Genomic DNA, 21733 nt, shown 5'->3' on the forward strand with positions numbered 1-21733 from the left:
AGTTGCCACGTGGGTGGCGCAAGTGTGTAGTTTTTAATGGAGACTATGTTGAGAAAGTCGATGTATCTGCCGAGGCATTAAGGTCCTTATAAGTGTAAAAATAAATAAATAAATAAAGTGTAAATCAATATGGAACACCCCTCGTATATAGCAGCATTAACTCTCTTCGAACTGGCCAATTGTAACTGCAAGTATTGCACTTTTAGTACGAAAGGTGATCAGCATATTGTTTGAAGAAGACTGCGCAAGAATCAAATTTTCACAATGTACATTCGTAATTGTATAGCACTACCTAACTTTTTAAAGGACTGCTAACGAAATGAGTCAATGATTTCACATACATTACTATTTATCAACCATAGTAATACACCAAGAGTGAAAAAGGTGCACGATCACTCTGTGTTTCATTGTATTCGAACTCAAAGAGGAAATAATGTCTTAAAAGAATAAATATTTCATCTATTTATCAATATAAACCACAATACTTTAAAATGAGAACTTCTTAAAGTTGTACGTGACTTTGCTAAATTATATTAAAAGAGTGCGAATCAGTATGCTTTCTATTCACATTCTTGGATCAAAACCACTTTCAGAAAAATATATACATATATAAAAATACACATGCATGTGCACAGATAATTATGTGATGGTACAATCATCAGCAAAAATGGGTAAACACTTCTTTTCTTTTTCTGTCAATAACTTCGCAACGAATCGACTAATTTACTGAAGTTTTTGATGTATGTAGAACATAATTCTCTGTATTCCAATACTGATCCAATGTATTGTAACTGGTTAATTCATTCGAAAGTTACCGACAAAACAAAATGTAAGTTGTATGAATACATTCTCACCAGTGGTAGTACAATATTGTTTATGCGATATCTAAATTTGGAAATATATATGTGTAATTATACGTTAAACTATAGAAGAATCCCTTAACAAATTTATTTTTATGTCATTTAACTCGAAGATAATATTTAGTTCCAATCTTGATACAGTTTAACGAGTGTACCAGCTTGACAATGCACCAATAAGAAGAATAGAATATCCAGAACTATAATGTTTCTTGATAGCAACGACAAACTATAGATATAAATAGCTTCATATGTTATCTATATATATAAAAGAGAACGTACAAATCCTTTGTTCCCTCATCACGCTAATACGGCTGAACCAATTTCTTTCATTTTTGGGGGGTTATTAGGATTTGGACCCTAGATTGTTTTTATCATATCACTTTAATTTTTAATTACCAGTGTCTTGAGATAATTGACCATTCAAGTGTCCATAACGTACAAATCCTTTGTTAGTTCATCATAGGTAAAAATAAACGTATTTATATGCAACCCGCATGACCGTGTCACTCGGCGGGTTAACATAAATGACAGGCGATATAATGTTAACATTTACTGCAATCTTCTATGGTTTTTATCATATCACTTGAAAGCGAAAAAGTAAAAATTATCTAAGTAACAAAGTTTATTGCGTTCCGGGGTGACCGCAGCGAAGCGGGGTGAACGCTGCTAGTAATGATATAGATTGGCATTCTACCTATCATGTAAGCAGTTACAGTCAGGCAAGACATATGGCCTAAGCTGCTGAACTTCAATAATGTCTTTCTCTGCAATATCACGAGTTTAGGATGAATATAGTACAACATCTGGTGTTAATATCAAGCCAGTAGTTCAGGCATATGGTGGTAAGTATAGCCAACTGCTCATCGGTCAGATTATTAAGAGCAGTATAGAATTCCGGACTCATCTACAATAGTTCTAAACCGAATCCCATATTTCCAGATCGCCTCTTGCATTATAGATTATCTTTATTCGTTGAAGATAGTCATAAATTTCGTTATTTTTTCACAACACAATTATCCGTACTATACAGTTACTGAGAGACGAGTGGAGAAACTTTCTGCAGATTTCTGTAGGAAGATGGACTCATATCTTTGCATTTAAACTCTGTGAAACAAGTTTAAGATTTACTGGGAAAGTCATTCAGACACTGATTCACGTACCAAGAGCATGGACACCGATATAAAAATAAATGTATATTGAGTACTTTGTCATACTATTTATTCAGCCGAGCCAGGGTAAAGTCCTCAACATCTTACAAGTTCGAGTTATTTATATTTATGCGTAATACAAATCGCAAACTGTTTTTATAAAGTTCTCAACTGGCAACTCATTTACTATGAACTATATTTTTAAATTTCACGTGTAACCTCAAACAACATATTGTCGGATATCGACTGATTTACAGTATACATAGAGCAAAGAAAAGTCAGGCGACTTCATAGCACTTAATTCATGCAGAAAGAAAGTGCACAACAGAATATTAAGTCGTAGCCATGCTCTTCGGTGCACAACAGTGATAAACATTTTCATGCGGAATAATACCTCTTCTTCACATGTCACGAATGCGTAAGTGCACAAAAACTCCAATTCATACAGTAAAAAGTTATTTTAGTCCAATATATTGTTCGTCATACTATACCATTGACGGTCTCTTTCTACTTCCAAGAGATATTGAAAAAATGAATTTGGTAATTTTTGCTTACTCATTAATAAATTTTTGACACTTTCACTCGAAATGAGAACAAGGCTACGATTTCGAAGATTTCATTACTAACAGCATAATATATTATATAATGACACTATCAGCTTATTCAATACTTAGAACTAATCCATATTAAATCTATTTCTGAAATTAATAAACTTGTAGGGTGAGTTGTATGTTACATATGCGAAGAAGGAAAAGGGAGAGGGTAGTTGTCAATTTAGCTTATTATTTTACGAAAACTTGTATTACATATCTATCACACAAATACCTTCAACAGAAAATACTTACCTTTACGTTTGCCAATAAGACACTGTAACTTTTTTGTTAATAAAACACTCTTACAGCATCTAATTACCTTCTTAGTTCAAAATATTGTCAAGCATTGTCACTCAAAGTAGAAAAACTTAAAAAGGAATACGTGCTCAAGAGAATGTTTTACCGCACAGTGTCATTTAAGGAAATATTAGATTTTTTCATACAAAATGATCATTTTTGTGGACACTGGTACATCAACAATTAAGTAACAGCAATACATGTTCGTTACATAGCATCCATATTACAATCTTCATACACTAGTATGCAAGAACTTTGCAAGTTTTCACCTACACATTATATTGAATAAATTTCGCGAGGTATTAAAATGACATTAGAAAGCAATATCATTCAATAACGGAGACGTAAAAATATAGACACTTTGGTGAAAATAGTTACATTGTAGTAACTGACATGATAGAGATGTATCACTGCTAAAGATGAAGCAAATAAAAGAGATAGTCTTCCGTAGGGGTATATGACCACTTTTAACAATAATACGCATTTTAAATTACGTAAAACCAAATTCTTCATAATTTCTTGACCTAACACTGGCCATATTTGTCAGCAACTTCTTCAGATTTGATAGGTGTTGACGAGTTACACTATATCTTCCAAAACTATCCTATATGTATTAGATAAAATTTAACTAAAGATACCAACAAAGCTGTTAGATATTCATGACTGATAGTGGTATTTTAATTGTGCTTTTGGAAGGAGATCGTTGAAAATGAACGTAGGAAGAGTTACATCAATGAAAGTTACAACCTACGGCATTGTGCTACTTGGAATTAGTTTGTCTCTTTCTTAAAGATTTATTTCCTTTCTACTTTTAACTTCGGCAATTTTCTCTCAGAAATGTAATTAAATCGTCACTGTTTCACTATTCAAATAACCATTTGAAATTTTATTTATTTTAGCTGGATATCAACTAACGAACTTTACCCCACCTAATAATTCGATTTTTTTTTTGTAATTCCTTGCAAGTGAGACAATATTACCAGCATATGCACTAAATGTTTCCTTCCTCTGAAAGAACGAAAAAAAAAAAAAAAAAAAAAGACACCTACTGTACGATTCAACAGTTTTTTCTTTCTTCTCCCAGTATGGTTTCCAATTTCTGTGAATTCTTTTGCAGAAACAAAAAAAGAAATATGAATACCTACAGAGAATACAATTCTAATCTAAACTAACAGAAGGAGGTCTAAGATAATATTCAGTAGCAATGACCTCATGGCCCATGCTTATTAAATGATATAATATGGAATTTGTCGCCAACTTTGAAGTAATCACAGCAACAATTTTCATTTCTTTTTCTGTTTTAGAAAGATAAAAACATTCGATAAATAAACGAGTTCTACATGATTTATAGAAAAACATACTTGAATATCTACATCCACTGAGTATTTCACAGACCAGCGTCAACCATATTATATATATATAATCCTGATTACAAATAATGAAAACTGATTCCAAAGAACAATAATATATTTCTCACAATGACTGGATACCGAAAAGAAACACCACGACATATACTTATAAAGGACAGTATGATGGGTCAAAGGAGAATTACTTATTAAGTATCTAAAACGAATTTGAAATCCGTATTATAGATCAGCAGTGTCAATACTTCAGCACTTATGTAACAAACTGTTAACTACGAAGCCTCTATTAAAGAATCAGAAAAACATTAATCTTACTTATGATAATACTAGCCTACATGCTACACATAAATCTTTAGAAACTGAAAGAGTTGAAAATTTGTGATTCTGGCTAGTTACTACACTCACACTCACTAAACCTGCCTTTTATTTAAGTTCAAACAATTCTTTAGGAAGAATTCTGCCCATCAGAGCGAAGAGCCTTTAAGGATTATATGGATGCTAGATCTAAAACGTTCTTTTAAACTATAAATAAACTTTGACATGATTGCGTAACTATAATGTTGTAGAAGGGAAACATTTTAAATGAGCAATTCGTTTTCTTATATGCAAGCACAAAATGATCATTTCATTGGAAGAATCTAATGATTATTGAGCACTACAGTTAAAATGTAATTCTCCTCTATTTTGAAGGAATAGCTGTGTCCAGAGCAAAAATCAATAATCTGGCTATTTGGCGGTGTGGAAAATCTTAAATAGGTGTCCAATAATGATTTCTGAATCCTAATGGAACAAAACTATATTTTATATGTATAGACAATACAATTTTGTGAACCTGTAGGAAAAATAAAATTATAATTATAATTAACTACATACACTTAAGACAGTCATTTCCATTTAATATTTGTTTCTCTCTAACACTTTTAATAGGCTTGGTTGCCTCTTAATTCTGTCACACTTGCATAGTTCTCTGAACTAGGTTATTCAATTTTGAAAACTCAAGTTTGATATCAATTGACCTTTCTAGTTCCGAGACTATATATATAATTCCCATGTAACTAACTAACTCTATGGCCTATGGAACCCGGAGGTTCAATGCCGCGTTCACAAAAGCTCTCCACTGACTTCTATCCTTAGCTAATTGCATCCAGTTTCTACTTTGTATTCCTATCTCTGCGAGATCCATCTTAATATTGTCCTTCCATCTGCGCCTAGGTCTTCCTAATGGTCGTTTTCCGATGGGTCTTCCAGTCAAGACTTTGAAAGCGTTTCTACTTTCTTCCATTCTAGCTACATGACCTGCCCACCTAAGCCTCCTAGGCTTGACGACCCTAACAATGTTGGGTAAACAGTATAAATTATGTAGTTCCTCGTTATGAAGTTTCCGCCATTCCCCATTCTCGTTCCTCTTGGGTCCGAATATTCGTCTCAGGATCCTGTTCTCCTAGGCTTGACGACCCTAACAATGTTGGGTAAACAGTATAAATTATGTAGTTCCTCGTTATGAAGTTTCCGCCATTCCCCATTCTCGTTCCTTTTGGGTCCGAATATTCTTCTCAGGATCCTGTTCTCAAATACTTTCAGTCTATGTTCTTCCCTCAGAGTAAGCGACCATGTTTCACAACCATACATAACAACAGGCATGATTATCGTTTTATATATTTTAAGCTTCAAATTCCTCGACAGAATTCGCGACAACAAGAGATTCTGAAACGAATAATAACACGAATTCCCTGCTTTTAGTCGACATTTAATTTCTCCGTGAATATGATTTTCGTCTGTTAATATTGATCCTAAATATTTGAAAGTATCCACTTTATCAAAAGTATTATTTATTATTTTAATGCCTCCACAATTTGCCATATTATGGTCCCGACGCACTTCTAGGTATGTTCTATGTATTTAGTTTTCTCTGCATTTACTTCTAAACCCATGTCCCTGCAAGCGTTTAATAAGATCTCTGCATTTTTTTCTATTATTCTCCTATCATCCTCTATTAAATTTACATCATCAGCATATGCCATAACCTGGTGAATACCGTTCAACTTTAGGCCCTGGTTGCTATCTTTGATTTTCCTTATGGCGTATTCCAGCACAAAGGTAAATAATAATGGCGATAACGCATCTCCTTGTTTCAGGCCATTTTCGACGTGAAAGCTCGTGGACAAAAAATTTCCTACCCGGACTTTACTTTGGGATTCATTTAAACATATCTTAATCTAATTAGCTTTCTCGGTATTCCAAGTTCTGTAAGAACGTTGTATAATGTTTCTCTCCTAACCGAGTCGTACGCCTTTCTAAAATCAATAAATAATTGATGTACCGCGGTATTGTATTCCCACTTTTTTTTCGAGTATTTGGCGAATGGTAAATATTTGGTCGATAGTTGATCGATTTCGTCTAAATCCGCACTGATAATCTTCAATAATTTCATCTGCGTATGGGGTCAATCTTGCTAATAGAATATTCGAAAGGATTTTATAGGATGTTGACAGAAGAGAAATACCTCGATAATTATTACAGTCAATTTTGTCGCCTTTCTTGTGAATTGGAACAATGATTGATTCTTTCCACTCTTGCGGCAATTCTTCCTTGTTCCAGATAAGAAGAATGAGTTTGTGTATCTTGTTTCACAATTTTCCCATGTATACTTCTTATTTTGGGTTGAGAAAAAATGGAATGTTTGCTATAACTTATCTTACGCTGGATGAAAAAGAAAAATCAATTAACACCAATTGCCACATTCAGGATTAAAAGCAGTTGTCTCACAGTACTTCCCAATGCTAATCTTGATACAAACAACAGACACTTCCAGTTTTATTTAATATCGTGGACTCCAAGATGCAATTTTTTGACGTCATGGAAAAGAAAGTTTCTTTTGACTGACTGACTTTTAATTTTAACGTTCCTTTTTCTGTATAGTGACTATATGAGACAGGACATAACGCTTAAGTGGGGTCTGAACCATTACTCGAGTTTGTATCCGAAAAGAACTCCTTACTGGAGTAGAACGCGGGGCCACGTAGACAGAAACCAAGCACATTAACTACTTGGCCATGGAGGGGTGCAAGTAGCTCTCCCTTCTATCCCAGATCAAGTATCGATATATTGTACAAATCACTGTTGTTTCAAATGGATGGCTCAGCCCTTAGTAATTACCTAGTATTTTCTGTAAATCCAGTGGGACAACCACTGACACCCGTCTTTGTTCTTGTCAGCAAGACACATCCATCAAGTTGTTAATGAGCATCATTAATTCTCAAATTAGTCGGTTCCGTTTTCTTATGAATAAACATAAAAATAAAATAAAGCCTCACAGCATATAATGAAAATATTCATAATGACGCTGAGTCGTTTAGTTAGACTTATACCACACAATAAAACACAACAATTACTAAATAAAGTAGCACTCCACTAGATTACTAATCTAAAAAATGCAACAGCAAGTGTAGCCATTTCCGCCATATGTGAATACTAAAATCTTTCACCCATCTAACAACTATAATTCATTTCAACTTGACAGAGCGAATGCATTTGAAGAAAAAAAAAGTTGAAAATTTACAAATTAATAGTATGAACTGATCATTTCTTAAAATAAATATTGATTATTGAAATAAAGAAAACATATGGTCCCCTCAAAACTTGTATGCCGCACCTAATTCCTATAAAGCTAAAATAAGAAATCAAGTTATTGATGAGCATTATTTCCAGGCATCATGCTGTATCTATTGCACTCCTAAAAGTAACAAAGCAACAAAAAAGCCAAAATCAGTATCATACCTGTCAACAAAGGAAAAGCGGATCGTAATTTACTTCAAGAAGTAAACGGACAACTCACGTTACTATTTTAGATAAGTAACAATATTCAGTCTGACATTTCTGAAGATTATCATTAACCGTTGACTTCAAGTGTATCATTATGTCTGGTATCTTTAATTACATAATTTAAAATTAAGAATTGAATTATATGAAAACATTATAATAAAATGGAAATTTTGAAAAATAATATACTCCAGAGCAAACATATCCCTAGTTACTTAAATTTCAAAGAAAAATAGCAGGCGCATAAAAATATGCGGTTCTTATTCATTTGATAAATAAATTAATACCGTACTTCTAATCTGTTTGTTGGATTTTATATATAATTATTTATTTATATGACATTAAATATTAATTACCAATAAGTCTATAATAATCTGAAAGAAATGTCTCTATTTGAACTGCAAATTGTGACACTAAAAGAAAAGTGGGAAGTGATGTGAATATTAGATGCGCCATGAATGCTGTTCAGAATGCATAGCATTTAATTTCGTGTAAAGCAATAACTTACCGATTTTCTAGGTCCGAAGTTAAGAACTGGAGGTGCTAGAAGATCCTGTAGAGAACAGAGAAGTTTCAACAATGGAAAAAAAATATGAACATGTTCTGTACGTTGCTGTTCCAATGATACAAGCGTCCAATTCGATTAAAAGAAATAAATCTTTGTGGTCAATATTATCAATTCAGTACCGGTTTCTTGGCAATATATTTTCAGATTAAAATCTGTTATGAGAGCCAATTAAAATGGATTCAAAAGTAGTAAATGTATTACAGTAATAGCAAGTCATAGTTTAAAAGTAACATTAAAACAATCGTCATGTATAAAGAAATATAAAAAAAAACTACGTTCGGTGTAATGTGTTTCTCGGCTTTAATTCTTTTTGAAAGAATGAAACCATAGAACCTACCATTTTTCGGTGAAACGAGGTAGGAACTTGTACAGGAGTGAAAACGAAAAACGTATTAAACAACTTATGATCTCTTCCAAGCTCAAAATAATGAAAAATGTGGCAGAAATATTATTTTTAAACATGCTTACCAATTAGTATTTCTTGATCAAAAGAAGAGTTTATGGAAAGTACAACATTAAACTGAATAACTTATAAACGAAATGTATTTATTTAAGTTTAAAGAACGTGGAAAGAAGTACATTTTTTTTGTGCAGAAAATGAACTTAATATGAACAAGGTGTGCTTTTTAAAGAAATTTTCTAAAAGTAATTAACGAGTGTAATAAACAAAAATTTCGAAAATATTTATCCTCTTCCACTTCCTAAATTATGCAAGTATAATGCGAAAATCAATAAAGGAAAGAATAAAAACAAGAAATATATATATATATATATATATATATATATATATATATATATATATATATATATTAGTATGCAGAATTTGAAAGAGAAGAAAATCTGAAAGAGATACTTGTATGTAAAATCTTACCTATAGAGGCAACATATTTCACTTTAAAAAAAATCATACTAAGAATTTCGTTTCTTAAAAAGTTTGTACATTCCTTCTAGAGTTTTACATAGTTAAACACTGTTCACATTTTATTGAAAACAATAGGGAGAGTACAACTTGACATTACACCAGATACCAAGCCACAATAATATTTTACCTGTAACATTTATACCATGTTAACACAATCTACTACGACAATAATTTATTCGGACATTGAAAATACTTTCTACTACAAATGAAATACAGACCTACGAAAAGGAATCCATAAATGAAAACGATTCAAACCGAATGATGAGTGTAATTTAGACACGAAGATATGATGCTTCATGCTCACATGTTAATATCAAAAGGAATACGCAATTATATACACACCATATGTACACAACCATTTCAGTATACAAGGAAGAAACACCCTTTATAGGTATGTTAAGTAAAAGTATATTACAATATAACTACCATGCCAGTTCAATATAGAACGAAATATTCATGCAGCAGTTTGTTTCGAAAATGAACTAAGTTGAATAAGCTGATAGTAGAAAAATTTATATTCTTTTAACAACCATTCAAGTAGCTATGTATATAACAGTCTAACAAAGATCTTCTAATACATATAAATCTACCAACCATTCAATTATGAAAACATTAATTTACATAGTACGAAAGACAGTATCGAATTACCGAATATTTAGCACGATGAAAAACAAACATCTATCAATATTCAATTTTTAAAAAAATACCAAGAAAATGTAACATTATCTACAAGCAAGCAAGAACAGGTACACAAATCATCAAAGGCATTAATGTATCATCCTGAAAGAAAACAATGATAATATATTTAATGTTACACACACACACACACACACACACACACACACACACAAATTTATATATATTCATCAATAATACCTTCAGAGAATTTTTACAACAATAATTTTGTTGGTAATTTATTGTTTGGGAACCAAAGGTTTTAAAAATATATTTAAGAGTACTTCTTTACAAAATTATTGTTGTAAAAAGACGTGAAATAGTAAGTTATTTCTAGATATACACTGTTGGGAATGCATTTAACAATACTCAGTAGGAATTCACAGATCCGACCCGTAGTTTAAACACAAGAAGGTAGTGGCAAAAAAGTGATTCCAATATGGCGGTTCTGAGACATGCTAAACATGTTGCACAAGGTAACTTAAAATCAAGTATAACGTGACTAACTATTTTAAAAAATCACAGTTCGTTATATAGAATTTGTACAATTACAGTAGAAGTTATTTTCAGAACCTTTTATTGATTTTTTCTAATATAAGAAGATACACAATATCCTAGCACGGATAACAAAACTTCAGAAATTAATAATGACTTGTTTTATTTTCAATCTTTTCTGTAGGGTAATGTAATACAAATTTATTATTTTATTTTCTTCTTCTTTGACTTGTTTGTTTCTTAAAGTTTGGTGTTTTTTTTTTTTTTTTTTTTTTTTTTTAGCACCAAGGCTATATAGGACATGGACTTACAGCTGAAGGTGATTAAAGCCCGTCTTTCCTCTGTGTTCAACTTTTGCTTTTCTGTCCTTATGTTGAAAACTTTGAATACACTTCTGTCCATAAACGAAGATTTATGCAAAGCATATATAACCCGAATATTAATTTTTGAAGAGTTTAAGTGCTGAAATTCTGTACAATCTTTGATACATAGTACAGTACTAGTAGTTGGCTATAGTAATGGTAAATTAATTGTTTTTTTTTTTTTTTTTTCCTATGGAACATTCTTCACAACTCACTATGAAAGTTTTATGAGTGTTAAAAAGTATTAATTTGCATAATTTCTTAATAGACAGTTGGAAAATCTGTTCAAGGAAGTATCTAGTTGTCATGGCGGATAAATGTTTTGTTTTGGAAAAAGGAATTAATATCTGAGTTTGAATTTGCATCTTCTTTAAACATCATTTCTAATAACTTATTTCTTCTTTTGCTAGTATTCATGCATACTGGCATTGCTCGTGTATTCTTATGATGGTCTCCAAGATATATTGAAGAAAGAAAGCAGTCATAACCTCAACAAGCCCTGAACATGACACCGTATTGTTCTAAATATAGAAAGTATTCTATGTAAATGAAGAAAATCAATGTTACACAGGATGCTCGAAAACACAGAACTGTCATTTTATAGCATATGTGACCACCCCGACGGCCAATATAGGCAAATGAACCGGTACGTTCTTAGTGTACAGGTGCTAAATGTCAGTCTGGGATAAGGTTTTCATGCTCGTTACAGATCTTAGGGTATTTGCGTAGTGGTTGTTGTCGAAGCCCAGCTGGCGGTCAGCGTCGTCCAACCATGTTCCATACATGCTCGATAAAACTTTGCTCCAGAGACATACCAGGCCAAGATAGAAGGAATGTGTCAAGTACAACACGGGTTGTCCACGGAGTGCCCAGATAAGGTTGGAGGATAGGACTGAAAACGCCTCGAATGTACAATGCACTAATCATACTCACCCACATGAAGACCAGAGCCAAGTACGATACTTACTTTATTGCATTCACATCAGAATGGAAGAGTCCTCCATTTGGCTAGCCATCGCAGACGCTCCCGAAATCACCGAAGACATTCTTGGCAATAAGCAGATGTTAAGAAGTAATGGTGCGAGAGGAGTGTGCGAACATACATATTTGTCTCCAAAGTAGCCCCTGTGCAATATTTGAGTTATGAAAAATGGATCATTCTGTTTATGTGAGTTCAGGACTTCAAGGGAATTTCAAGTATTTAGTATTTTCACGCTCACACGGAAGTCAGAGTGACACTGACTGTACTGGAGGTCATCCAGTCAATTAAGGTAGTCCGAGAGATCCTTCTGCAAGCCTTTCTTAGTGCGTCTCGGTGGAACAGAGAGAAGAGGTATATCTGCTGTGCGAATTCCTTGCATATCACGAATAATGCAAGCGGAATTTCTGTGAAACAACCATCCGACCTCTCGCAGTTCTATGTGGCCATGTTGGAAATCACTAAATTGCACAACAAACTTTGCTGGTGTCTTCCTGGTATTCTAAACACAGATTGTATTCCGCACTCAACGGATTCGCACATATAACTACATTATTCGTGTTGTCCGACTTTCAAACTATCAGCACCATACTTCCTGCAGATACTTCGATCGGCTTATCCCATGCAAACACACATTTTGTGGTTTGAATTGGACGAGGTATATGGGATGTTCTTAAATGCGTTTCCACCAGTGTATATGGATATAAAAGACTTCATACATTTACCACCCCAATAAACTCTTCCTCAACTGAAATAATTTCAAATTCAAACAGAATGCTTGTCATTACTCTTCACTTTAAACTTATTCTGAAAGAAATATTTAGAACTGTGCTATATTTACATAACATATTCTAACTTTCAAAAGATTTTTTTTATTATTTATTATTATTATTTCTTCACATTCCGCGGAACTTTACTACAACGCATGGTTAAAGTTTTCGGTACATGACGAGAGATTTTTCGGTTTTTCTTTTTCTTTGTTGTCATTATCATCACGATTAATGAAACAAGAAAGTTAAAAAGATATAAATTGGGATCCCACGTACCAGAAGTGAACCCTCTACTACTGAGATATAAACAGTTAGATTTTCGATATAAACAGTATGGAACACATATTAATTTGGATCTTAGTTGAGAACATTCGGATATTCCAATATTGATATCCATTCCAATATTTCAGATTGAGTGATTTCCATACTTAGGCCTAGATGCAAGTTCACATCAACGATTATTTTCTTACATCTTGAAGTAAAAACAATTACAGATCACCAGCAGACAATATTAAAACCGTAAACCTGAAAAAACACGAAGTGATGTTCATCCAAAAGAAGTGTTACTACAGTTAGTAATTTTCGTGTTATGTCAGGATGTGATTACATATACTGTTCATATAATGCTCGAATATATTTACAGTTCAAAATATTAATAACAAATACACCAAGAAACATTGATTATGCAAATAAAGAGGGCGCGCGACAGATATTTAAATTGTTATGGACGGCATTTTACATTGGAAGAAAGCAGAAATCAGTTGAGAGATAAAATTGTATTATCACCATTTGTAAAAATGAAAATGAAATGAAATCTGTGAGTTTTACGTCCCACGGTTATGCCGGTTAGGCTAAAGGAGACGGTGATGATGAGTAATGAAATGGTGGGAGGAATGAATGAATGAAGTGGGAGGAAACGGGAGAACCCCGAGAAAACCCATGCACACGGCGTTTGTCCACCACAAAGTTCACTTGGCGGGGGCTGGGATCGAACCCGGGATCCCAAGCACCAGAGATGAACGCTCTACCACTGAGCCACCGCGGCCCCACCATTTGTAAACCAATGAAGCAACTTACCTAGATCATAGCTACTATTCTGCTATGAAGTAACTATGCTTGCCGATGATCTTAGATTATAGTAAAGGAATATATGCATACAAATTGAATGTCAATTGAACACACATTAAACCCAAAACAAAATTAAGTAATTACCCGATTTTTGTTAATACATTTATAACCATCACCGGGTTATCTAAGTAATTTTGGGGACGCTCTGTATATTTCGGAAGAACAGAAACCATTCTTCGATTTATATTTTATTCTTGCAACGAAAGTCATTTCTTTTCTTTGATAGGAACTGCTAACAACTTGATTTTTTTCTCACGAGTAAGAACAAAAGAGCCTTTTATCGTTCACCAACACATATGTGCAAAACGTTGTTTCGCAGTGAAAGGATTTTAGTGAGTAACAAAGGCAATATTCATTTTGTGAACTACATGCGTGTGAACTGTGCTTCGTTTATTTAGACCATTCAGTGTTTCTTCCTTACTCATTAATATGCATATACTACGTTACATAATTATTTAGAACTGAATTAAGTGCTTTCTTCGATTGCTTATGGAAATACTAGCATCCCAGATGCGATGAAAATCAGACCGACACCAATTATCTCTCAGCCCGTTCTTATCTCAAACTTGAACTAATCACCTCTTCTTCTACATTGTGGCCAGTATGTGAATTAACACAAATTCTTTTAACGTTTGATTTACATATCCATACAGGTTGATTAAATCAGATTACATTTTAAAATTAATTACCAACATTGACCAGTTAGTCAATCCAGTTCTTACCCCGAGTGTCTCAATTCAGGGAGTTTTCTCTCCACATATGGGCGGAACCACTATGCTGGTTTGGTTCGTCATATAGTTACTTGAAGGGGCAAAGTTACAATCTAGTCGCCCACGGATTCTATTAGCGACTAACCCCATTTAGTCCTGGTCTTCTGACTAAGTTCGAATAAGAGTTATTGGTTCCTATGAACTCTTTGGATTTTCACACTACAACTGCAGACTTTTACTCCAGCGAATTATCATTGTGAATTTTTGTTGGATTCTCATCGCAGCTGTCTGGAATCTACTTCGTGAGACCACTCCCAATGTTACCCCATAGTGTTGACCCCAATATGTATCAGTTAGTGGTGTGAGAAAAGTGCTTATAGTGATCCTCAAAATATAAAATTTTATTCGTGCTTATATCTTATAAAAGATTTACAAGAGCTATTAAGTGTTTTTGAGAAGTGATGTGTATTTTTTCAGGGTTTATCGAAGTAGTTAATTATCCACATCCATACCAGTGTTTCGTCTTGTGATTGTTTTCTTCTGCATAATTTTATATATATATATATATTGCATCTAATAAATAAGCATATTATTTTATTTAATGTATTTTCGTCTCATGTGCTCATATTGTTTCTGTGTGTTGCGGTTGTCTGGATGTCCACAAGGATTTTGAGACGAAACATCCGAACCTCTCGGTCCTTTATCCTTATTTTGTTGTCGAGACCCGAGAACGACCAGAGAAAAATTCTGTAATTCCTTTTTGGAGATGCTCTTCGATATCTTAACCAGGTACGTTAAGCTTCTTCGAAAGTATCCAATGGTTGAACGACATGAGCAGAACTGGAAAGCGGTTACAAATTTAATTATCATTAAATCCCAATCTTTATCCAAATTTCGGGAACTTCATGGCTCAGTTTACTTTTGGTGCGACAGGTCACTGGTTCGATCCCAAGGTGAATGAGTTTATGGTTGATTCTCATTCCGCCAATTCTTTCATAATCATTCACCTTCTTTAATCATCCGTCTTCTTTAAACTAAAGGGCATAACTGAAGAACCTTAAACTAGAACTTTCATTTCATTTTTCATTTTATCTAAATTTCTTTAGGATTTTTTAAAATCCTAATGAATACTTTATTAGCTTAATGAATGAATTACTCCATAGAGAGTCGTAAAATATGCTCTAAGAAGTGATTCATTATTTTACAAATGGCGACAATACAATTTTAATCGATTTATGTTTTATTTCCAATATATAGTTCTGTTAATAATAATGTATAATATATTTCTTTTCTGTGTGTTTAAATAATAATGTTTTTGATGTATTTGTAGTTAATAGTTTGAACTGTAGGCGCACGGATGCATTATACAACACCTAGTATGTAATCACATTTTAGCATGACACAGAATGACAAACTATCTTAGCATTTCCCTTTTGATTGAAGATCATTACGTGTTTTTTCAAATCTATGCACTTTAATGTTTTTTGCTAGTGGTTCGCAGTGGTTTTTACATCAAAGAGTAGGAAACAAAAATTATTAATGTTAGTTTGATTATACCTCTAGGCCTGAGTAACGAAATTGCCCATTCTTGAAATATTGCCACTCATTTCAACATTGGAATATTCGCATTTTCAAATAAGTTGTAAATTAGTTTGATTTGTTGACTAAAGATTTTTCTTTTTCTTTTATTATTATTATTATTATTATTATTATTATTATTATTATTATTATTATTATTATTATTATTATTATTATCGATTTATATTTACACCCTTTGTCAGTAACCAGGCTACATGAAATAAGACCCAGAGTTTAAAGTGGAATCTCTACTATTGTAATGATTTCGATGCTCTCCCACCAGAAATACAGTTTTTAGTTTGTACCGAAAAAATGAAGTTACGAAGAACTGAAATTAATGAAAAATATTTATTTAGATTATTTCTTACGTTTCTCTTAAAGACTTAAAGGCACAGAACAATACAAAATAGAAGGAAAGTTTGGCTGCTCGACTTGGGTGGTACACTTTTCGCTTACTGGGTTGTTCTACAAGTAAGTTATTACTTTCACTGTACCCTATTCACTCAAGTACCCACCTTCTTTTCTCAGCTCTCAGGTTTAGTGACAGCTGATCATCTCTTAGTTCCTACTGGCTAATTTGACAATTGAAAGATCTCTTCAATTCATATTCTTCTCATGGTTAGTGTGTTTTTTCTCTAGTACTATCTATTTAACTGTTATGAAACTTACATAATTTACGGCCCATACTGTTGACTAAAAACTACTCTCTGTTTATTACTCTCCAATCGAGAAGAGAGGAAAGATCTGAAAACTTCGCAAAACAGAAACACTTTTGCAATATTTTTTCCCGGAAATTCTCTCGTATCTCCCGAACTATAAAGCTTGAAGTGTTGAGACTTATTTCTTTCAAATATTAATTGATCACGAAGAGACGAAGTTTAAATTATCTTCACGTGGTAAGCACAATATCAGGCACAGTTCATATAACTTTTTTTCTTTAACTTTTCTTAAATTGGTTAGAATTTAAGTGTCATATCTTGATCAGATCAGATGATCTTGAATGGAAGATTTACCTTTATGGAGATTTTCATAAAGATCATTGAATAAAGAAAAAAAAAAGTATACTTCTCAGAGTTTCTAAAAATTCCGGAGTAACGATGAGAAAAATATTTTCTATCTTATGTTGTATAGAAATGAAACATTTATTACTTTAAAATATAACGAAAGTTTAATTTACTGTAAATCGTAGTCATTTACCTTTTTGCATTCTCCCTCGCCTGACTCGGTGTAGGAACTGTGGGCGGAAGCCACACCGAGGCTTGGTCGTGGAGGGTACTCGTAATCTGGAGAGCAGTCACCTTCCTCGTATGTTTCATAGATAATAGGGATTTCTAGTGTCTGCAAGAAAAAATGCAAATATATCATTCACATAATTCTGAAACAAAATTTAACTACAAACATACACTGTACAAACAATAAGCAATATACAGTGTACAAGTAATATTTTAAGAACAGAATAAACCAAGAAGTATATTCTTTTGGATATTTTTTTTTTAACGCAAAGATATATAATTATATAATTTCTGATTTAAAAAAAAAAATTAATGAACTACGAGGTCACAAAAGCAAAGATTTGGCTCTTCGAATCTTAGTTACACCATCCTGTCTTTTTGTAATGAACAAACACTCTATAGATAAATCTTTTTTGTGTTTAATACTTTCTTTGCACTTCATTAATCCACAGTAATTTCGTTATAACTTATTTTCATTAATCAAAGACACCTTTACCACGGCGCGGAAGATAAATTTTTCACTTTCAGATTTCTTAATATTTCCCAATAAGACAGAGGTGCATTAGCGCTCTCTTCTGAAGTACAAATTAGCGACTTCGAGCTCTTGTCATACCTTTACGCTTGAGTTTTCAATGAATATTCCCCTTTATCCAATTTTATTCACATTTATCACTAATCGTCTATAGAAGCCTTATCACTGCACTTTTAAAACACTCAATGTTTTTATTTCATTTCCAACTTCGTATATGAATCCAGTTGGAAATGCAATCTACGAATGAATGGAACAGAGAAAATTGGTAAGAGTTAAAATGAAAGTTATGAATATGACAAAGAGACATCACCCACTATTCTCTTGCAATGAAGTTGTTTTTTATTTTATTATTATTATTATTATTATTATTATTATTTGCATGTTTGGAAATATAAACGTCTAACAATACGTCTTGTTATCAGTGAATGTATTGTATGTAACGTATAATGCATGCAATATAATGTTTTATCTTAATTTGCAATAGCAAATATGTCTCCTAAAACTAAATGTGAAGAAAAAATATATATATGGTCTCGTTGTTTATTATTATATAATGTGAAAGTATGAAAGGAAACCTATTAATGAACGAGTCCGGTGGATTCGAAATAAATTTACGAAACAATATGAAACTTACGATGGTTGTGTTTGGCGTAATTTCTAACAGTATATGGAAAGAGATAATAGCACTTTTTTGTTTTGTTTATATTTCCAAGAAAGAAACTAAACAAAACACACACACACACACACACACACACACACACACACACACACAAAAAAAAAAAAAAAAAATCGTACGGAAATAAAGGAAACTATTAACATGAAAATGAATATGCAATATACATCAGTTATGCTTTCTTGAACTAGCCATTCGATTTGGAAAAGAGAATGCAATTTCTGAAACCTTGCGCTTTCGTTGATGAGCAAGTGAAGAAGTTACTTGATTCATTTATAAGAAGATAACTCGAAGGCTTGAATGTACTACCAAAGATTATGCACTGTGAAATAAGGTTAAGAAGTAATATTGATCTCAGACATTTACGACGTAAACTACCAGAGAATAGATGATAGCTTATTAGATATATTAATGTTGCAATTTTAAGAAAGCCCTCACTTTATTTAATATTGACACTGCGAAAGTTGAAGGAGCAGATGGCAAGATGGAGAGTGGTGAATGAAAAAGTTACTGGGAAGGTCTCATACGCATGCAGACCCGGCAGGATGCTCAAATAGTGTAGATAATAATAATGATATACTGACTGTGAAGTTTAAGTAAAGCTCGTATGGTGTTAAAAAAAAACACATCATGAGAGGACAACAGAAGTATCATTGTTAATTTCATGTAAGTGTATTAATGTACTTAATATGTAAACATGTATAACATGTAAATGTAGTTAATTACATTTAAGTACAAAGTTCTGTCAAAAAAGGAACGCACAATTCACTGTAGGTCAGTAATAGTAAGTGCTATAGAAATGAAAGTTGGTAGGTAGAAGCATTCGTCCATTACTCATGATGATCCATTTGATTCCACAACACAAATTTACGTTTATAAAACCCTTGACACAGTTTGTTAAACTACTTTTATTACTTTAGCATGTAATGAGCTTGTTGTCATGTCGAAATTGATTCCCACACAGATGAGTTTTCAGTCATTCAAACGGATATAAATCCAATGACGCTAGGTCGCAACTATTTGGGGGTTGTAGAAACATAGATGGCCAATCTTCTGAACTGCCATGTGTGCAGCGTGTGGTCTTGTGTTATCATGATGCAACTTGATGTCCCTTGCGTTATTCTCTTTATTCGTTAGACACGCTGCAGCTTGTGCAAGGACGAATAATATCGTTTTTCAGTAATGGTTATTCCAAGTTCAAAAAAGTGGCTGTGATTCGAAAATAATTTCTACATCAATTTGTTATGTGATCCGGCAAGTTGCGGGTTCTTTCGAGGCGAAGATCATAGATGCCTGAATTCCATAGACAGCCTTTTGCTCTCAGGATCAAAATGAAACAACCAGTTCTATTAAACATGATGGCTATAGGAAAGTTTTCTGATCAATCCCCAGAGAAACTTTGCAGAAGATCATCACAGACATTCTTTCTGACTTACGTCAGATTTTTCTTTATTCCAATCGTTGGATCAGAGTTAACATAAATCCTCTTGCCATACTTGTGTGTTCTATGATCTGCCTCGTGATGATGCATCTGTCTTTTTGGATCGGTTCCTTACTGATTGCTGCGTTTTCATTGGCTGTGACGGTTAACGATCTACCTTGCAAGTAACACGATTGGTCCTGGATGCTGCAATTGCCCTGCTGAAATCTCTGATACCATGGACAAATATTACTTCGATTCATTGTGTTATCTCCACAGACTGGTAACAGCTCATTGTGATTTGACGCTGCTGAGTTATTCCTGGATTTGAAAGAAATTCAATCATTGCAAATTGGCGTAGTAGAGTGTAACGTTGATTACCTATAGGGCTTATCTGCAACAACAGAAATACAAATTGGGTATAAGTTAGGTAGTAAAGGACCAATACTTCAATCCACAAAATTTCAGTTCTCTAGTGCTTACAATTACTGAGCTACAGTGGATTGTGCATTACTTTTGCACATTATTTTTCTGTATGTCTTCTAATAAACCTTTTAATATTTCAAAATTTATAAACACACAACAATTCATAGACCTTATACTTACAGTATTTTTTTTAGGAAATTGCCTTTGAAAGCATATTGGCCGGTTGGTTGGTTGCTTGCTTGCTTGAGAATTTGATTGCCTTTTCAGGATCGAGATTATATGGCACGTAGATCTACTGTTAAACGTGGAAGCTGAACCTCATAAGCTTCCATCAGATCTTACGCGCCGAAGGTTGGTTAGATTGAGGCTACACAAGCCGTGAACCTATAAATTAATATGGGATCTAAATCACCTCCTTTGCACATTAAAAAAGTAAAATTGTACGTGGTTCAATAGTTAGTGTTACTAACCTTCAGTGCTGGAGAAATGAAATCTTTCGGCTAAACGTCCCACGATTATGCCCTTGAGGCTAAGGGAAACGGATGATCAAGACTAGTGAATGATAATGAAAGAACTGGTGGAACGGGAATGTGGGAGAGAAAGGTGGAATGGGAATGTACCTCGAGAAAACCCATGGGCACGACCTTGTCCACCACAAACTTACTTGATCGGAGATCGAACCAGGGACCCCATGCACCAGATATAAGCGCTCTACCACAGAGCCACAGTGTTTCCCTTCAGCGCTGAAGACACGGGTTCGATTCCCGGTGGTAGCTCATGAAGTTCGGATCCACGTTAAACTAAGTCGAGGTTTCATACAGTATGGTACTGAAAGAGGAAGCCAAACCCCAAAACAAGTAAGCATCCAATGGTCACAAGGAAAGCCCTAAAAGCTCGAAGCTCATATCCTACTTCTATCACTCCTTAGTGTGAACAACATAGTGAGGGAATTTAAGAGTGTTAGGCTGAAAAGTAGAATGTGATGACTCGAACATTAGCAAGAGAGAACAGGATTATGAACGATTTATTTACTTCATTTAAAAAATGAAAAATCCAATCCTTTGCAAACTGGCCGGAAATGACTTAAAGATATTACACTGAATTATTTAGCAAATGAAAGATAATGACATCGTACAGACGAGGACTTGATTTGATGGACAGAAAGTATACGGAATTCGATAA

General features: G+C 33.5%; 1 protein-coding gene across 1 annotated transcript in view; it reads right to left on the bottom strand.

The window, feature by feature from the left end:
• Positions 1–21733, bottom strand: part of Tomosyn (syntaxin-binding protein tomosyn) — a gene marked incomplete in the record, with an annotated part of 588696 nt that overhangs the window by 126284 nt on the left and 440679 nt on the right. The window contains 2 exon segments of the mRNA XM_081728737.1: positions 8590–8634; positions 17466–17606. Coding sequence (XP_081584863.1) covers positions 8590–8634; positions 17466–17606 — 186 coding nt within the window.

This window comes from Thermobia domestica, chromosome 1 (genome assembly GCF_964235325.1).
Source record: "Thermobia domestica chromosome 1, izTheDome1.hap1.1, whole genome shotgun sequence".
Taxonomy (NCBI): domain Eukaryota; kingdom Metazoa; phylum Arthropoda; class Insecta; order Zygentoma; family Lepismatidae; genus Thermobia; species Thermobia domestica.